This window comes from Bison bison, unplaced genomic scaffold, assembly GCF_000754665.1.
Source record: "Bison bison bison isolate TAMUID 2011002044 unplaced genomic scaffold, Bison_UMD1.0 scf7180017864464, whole genome shotgun sequence".
NCBI classification, from domain to species: Eukaryota; Metazoa; Chordata; class Mammalia; order Artiodactyla; family Bovidae; genus Bison; species Bison bison.
Genome location: NW_011495025.1, coordinates 6,221,068 through 6,226,407, shown reverse-complemented (window position 1 = coordinate 6,226,407; position 5,340 = coordinate 6,221,068). Strand labels below are relative to the sequence as shown.

At 37.5% G+C, this 5,340-nt stretch overlaps 1 protein-coding gene across 10 annotated transcripts in view; it reads right to left on the bottom strand.

The window, feature by feature from the left end:
- Positions 1-3,932: 3,932 nt before the first annotated feature.
- ABCG2 (ATP-binding cassette, sub-family G (WHITE), member 2 (Junior blood group)) overlaps positions 3,933-5,340 on the bottom strand; it is a 128,901-nt gene continuing 127,493 nt past the window's right edge. For all 10 annotated transcript variants that reach the window (XM_010860185.1, XM_010860186.1, XM_010860188.1 and 7 more), the window contains one exon: positions 3,933-4,144. In XM_010860185.1, the coding sequence (XP_010858487.1) occupies positions 3,997-4,144 (148 nt within the window). In that variant the 3' untranslated portion in view covers positions 3,933-3,996. The remainder of the gene's footprint in view (positions 4,145-5,340) is intronic.

The window sequence follows — 5,340 nt, the reverse complement described above, 5'->3', positions numbered from 1 at the left end:
GAAAAAAAAAAAAAGAGAAAATGTCTATAAAATGGGTTACTTTGATTTAGAATATAAGTATTTTATGTTCATATTGCTCAGTGGCGACAAAAGGTTACAATCACCATGTGAGTCAACCACTTTTTAAAAAATATGTATATAGAGACAGAAGGCCAGGAGGTACATTAAGTTGGTAGCCACGTTTGGCTGAGTTCCAGGTATTTTTCCTTTGGACTCTTTAGTCCACTGAGGATAAACACATATCCTTGAGAGTGAGGTGAGGATACTGATTTTCTCCTGCACTGTTGTTTTTTTTTTTAAAAAGATGCTCAGTCGTGTCCGACTCTTTGTGATCCTATGGACTGTACAGTCCATGGAATTCTCCAGGCCAGAATACTGGAGTGGGTAGCCGTTCCCTTCTCCAGGGGATCGTCCCAACCCAGGGACTGAATCCTGGTCTCCCGCATTGCAGGTGGATTCTTTGGCAGCTGAGCCACCAGGGAAGCCCAAGAATACTGGAGTGGGTAGCCTATTCCTTCTCCAGCAGATCTTCCCAACCCAGGAATCAAATCTGGGTCTCCTGCATTGCAGGCAGATTCTTTACCAGCTGAGCTACCAGGGAAGCTGCTGCAACTATTCAGGTTAGCTTAACGAATTCCTATGAATGGAATAGATACCCTTTGAATTAGTCTTTTTTAAAATTAGTCTTAAATCATCAGGCAGAGAAGGCAATGGCAACCCACTCCAGTACTCTTGCCTGGAAAATCCCATGGACGGAGGATCCTAGTGGGATGCAGTCTATGGGGTCGCACAGAGTTGGACACGACTGAAGCGACTTAGCAGCAGCAGCAGGAAATCCTCAGAAATAAATAAATGTTGGCTATTATTTTTACTCCTTCAGTTGCTCTGTGGGGCTTTCAAAGAAGAGTGCAAGATGACTTGCTCTGGAAGGTTCTGTGGCATCTTCGATGTTGTTATAAAAAAGGATGGAAGGAAGGAGGCTATTCATGAGTTTAACAACCTGGTGGCTTTTATTTTAAATGAAAGTAATTTATTTATCCTTTTCATTATCAACTAGTTCTTCTGACATGCAAGAAAATAAAATCAAAATTCAAAAGAATATAGACATATTCTGAAATAAATCTCTGTAAAAATTTTTTTATTTTCTACTTTATAAGACTTGCCCTTTCACTTACATTTTTAAAAAGTATTTATTTGACTGCATTGGGTCTTAGTTGCAGCCTGAGGGATTTTAATGGTGTGCAGCTTGCTGGTTTGTGGGATCTTAGTTCCCTGACAAGGGGTTGAACCCACATCCCCTTCATTGGAAGGTGGATTCTTACCCACTGGTCTACCAGGGAAGTCCTATACTTTTAAAAATGTTCCTCAACTTAAAAATGGTTAAGATGGTAAATTTTATGTGTTTCTTACCATAATAATTTTAAAAAGAAAAAAGATAATTATACAAAAGGAGGGTAAGTAGGACAAGATATATTTAAATTCTTACTACTTTTAGAAGTAGGTATTAATATTTTGGCTTCACTATCTCTTTTGTTAAGTATATTTTGTATATAAAGTATAAATATGTATTTCTCTCTGTACACAGAGAACTGTGTAATATGTTTCTTCCTGTGTAAGGAAGAGAGAACTGTGAGTAAGCCAGGGTTATGTAAAAAGAAAGAACTATACCAAGAAGAGGAAAAAACTCACTAACCCTATCAGTTCAGTTCAGTCACTCAGTCGTGTCCCACTCCTTGCGAACCCATGGACTGCAGCATGCCAGGCTTCCCTGTCCATCACCAACTCCCAGAGCTTGCTCAAACTCATATCCATGGCGTCAGTGATGCCATCCAACCATCTCAACCTCTGTTGCCCCCTTCTCCTCCCAACTTCAATCTTTCCCAATCAGGGTCTTTTCTAATGAGTCAGTTCTTCGCATCAGGTGGCCAAAGTATTGGAGCTTCAGCTTCAGCATCAGTCCTTCCAATGAATATTCAGGACTGATTTTCTTTAGGATTGACTGTTTTGATCTCTTTGCACCCCAAGGGACTTTCAACAGTCTTCTCCAACACCACAGTTCAAAAGCATCAATTCTTCGGCACTCGGCTTTTTTTATAGTCCAACTCACATCCGTACAAAACTACTGGAAAAACCATAGCTTTGACTAGATGAATCTTTGTCAGCGGTCCTATAGTCACAAAATAATCAGGTAAAAAGGGGGTGTGATGATGTACTACAAGATGATGTATTAATCCAATGTCATAAAACATGAAAAAATGTTCTTTAAAGTCCAAAGATGAAACTATAATGCTATGCCCCTGGATTGATGTTGCAGCAACATGGCAGGGCACCCACTGACACGAAATGATATTCCAAGATGACCGGTCATAGCAGGTCTACACACTGTTTCCTCAGTTCACTTACTTCCTCCAATACTGAAAAGTATTTACTTTTAAAAAGGGAATAAATTAAACAGAATATCCTGAACTGCATGCTAGAACAATTAAAGAATACTGATGGAAAAGTAGTGAAATCTGAATAAAGTGTATAGTTTAAAAGTAATGTATCAACATTAATTTCTTAGTTTTGACATGTATCATGGTACACAAAATGTTAACATTAAAGGAAGCTGGGCAAAAGATATACAGGAACTTTTTGCATGATTTTTGCAACTTTTCTATAAAACTAAAATAATTACAAAATGAATAGCTTATATTAATAACCTATTCCTTTAATAAGGAAGTGGGGGGCTTAATTAAGGATATATTTATACACACAGAAACACAAAACTGAGCTGTAGTGATAATCTGATAGCAGCAACAGACAGGAGTGCACAAGTGTCATTTCAAAAATAATCCAGAGAGAAAGGAGAAGTAGTCTTGGGAGAGAAGCCCAAGGGGGGCTTCTGTGCACTAATAATGTTCTATTTCTTGATATGGATTAATGGTTGTACAGCTGTGTTCCTTTTATAATTCACTGGACAGTACCTTTTCTTATAAAAAATGTTTAAAACACTCCCCTATTACTGGTAAATGTTAGAATAAAGAGAAGATGTATAAATATATGAAGTGTATATGTAGGAAAGTAAAAAAACCTGTATAGAGCCAGTTATAACAGTTCTATCATAAGTCTAAAATTGTCAGAGCTGGGAAAGATCATGGGAATTACCAAATCCTGCCGTGGACAGTTCTTTACACAGGTAATCCCGGCGATTACAATGCAGTAGGGCTCAAAGGACCCTGAAATCTGTGTTGGAGCAAAATTCCTCAAGAGATTATGAGGCACACCAAGATTACAGACTACTGAACTCAAGAAGGGTAAGTCGCCAGAATCCTGGCCCTCTACACCTGGGGTCCAAAACCCAGCTAAGACTCTTGAGATACTCTAATTCCACTAGAGGGAAACCTCAGTAAATTCAAATAACCTTAAAAAGCTTATCAAACTGCTTTCTATTAGAAAGGCTTTTTTATCTATATATGACACTGTGTTTTTCCAGCATGGTTTGGATTTCATACTTCTACTACAGCATCAATATATTTGTTATTTATTATTTATAAGATAATAGAGGACGTAGGTTTATATAATATTGAAACTGGAGGGCAACTAAACTGCCTATTCATTTTAAAGGGAAGGATACCAATACCAGATATATTAGTAACTTAACACAAGTTTCTAGAACTCATTTCTTTTTCAGGTCAATAAATTAAAGTAGATTTCTCTCCTATGGTTACCATCTGACAAGATGAACTAATATGTAGTACATATCACTAGTTTATGACTTGGGTTTTTTCAAGTATAATTTAGTTCATTGTGATTTCTATAAATGTTTCTGTTGAAAATAATTCTTGCTGAACAACAGTAAGAGGCAAGTGAAAAGAAGACAACCAAAAATAATAAAACACATTGGCATAATGTAAGTAAATAAAAAGATGAAAACAACCAAAAAAACTTCATTGGATATGAAAATCAAAAAGTCCCTTTTTAATTGGGGGTAAATAACTGAAATTAAAGAGGAATTTAAGAAAATTTTTTAAGGAATAACAATTTCAGGTAGGCAATTGTAAGGAAGATAACAATCAGGCATGCCAAGGCTACGTGATTCTTCCACAGGCCCCAAGGTGAGATATCGATGCCCTGGTTTGTCAGAAATTCTTCGCCAGTACATCTGAAATTCAACAGAAAAAGAATATAACTTCATTTTTAGCATCTGTCAAATTTTACTCAATATATTCACTGTTCCTTAACGAAACCTACAGGTTACCAAGTCTTAAATTACCATACCTTCATTTATAATAGAAAACAGTTTTAGAGGGTTTTTGTGGTGTGTGTATGTGTATGTGGTTTTAGCTTTATCGTTCTATTCTATTGGGATATAACAGGTGTTCATAGGTCAGTCATATGCATCATAAAAATATACAGAAAACAGTCATTGAGTGCTTATAATTCTGTTAGATACTATGAAGCAACCTGCTTATAATAGTTTGTGGATGTATATGTTTAGTTGCTAAGTCATGTCTGACTCTTTGCAACCCCATGGACTGTAGTCCCCCAGGCTCCTCTATCCATGGGACTTCCCAGGCAAGAATACTGGAGTGGGTTGCCATTTCTTTCTCCAGGGGATCTTCCTGACCCAAGGATAAAACCTGCATCTCTTGTGTCTCCTGAATTGGCGGGCGAATTCTTTACCAGTGTGCCACCTGGGAAGCTCTCATATAATAGTTTAATTAATCCCTAAAACAACCCAAATTTAAAAGATGAGGAGACTAAAGTTTAAGGAACTTGGTCAACTTCACAGATTCACACTTTGAATCAAGTTGGTAGTCTCCCCAAATAGGTTGGTTTCCAAGTCTGTGATGCTGCCTCTCTTCAAAGGACAGAAACATTTATCAAGTAATTTTTCACAAATGCCTGATGGGGAAAGTCTTAGCTTTAGCAGATGATACTGAAGGCACTTACAAAGATGACCAAAGCTGTTTATAGGGCTCATTACCCACAAATCAGCCATACCAAAAAAAAAAAAAAAAACACAGGCTGAGAGTTCTAAAACTAGGGGAATAGGTGAATAGAGGTCTCCTACCAGAGTCACACTCTGTCAGCTCTTACACCAAGACTGGAATGAGCATCACAGAGGCTCGGCTCTAAGACATTACCAGCAGGTCAGATTATCGGGTATGCCTTAGTGGGAGCTGGAACAGCAGAATAGGATGGAGTAGCCCTGATTAGTGGGGTTCAGGATGGGGAATACATGCACACCCGTGGCGGATTCATGTTGATGTATGACAAAACCAATACAATATCGTAAAGTAATTAGCCTCCAATTAAAATAAATAAATTTAAATTTAAAAAAAATAAAAGAAAAGC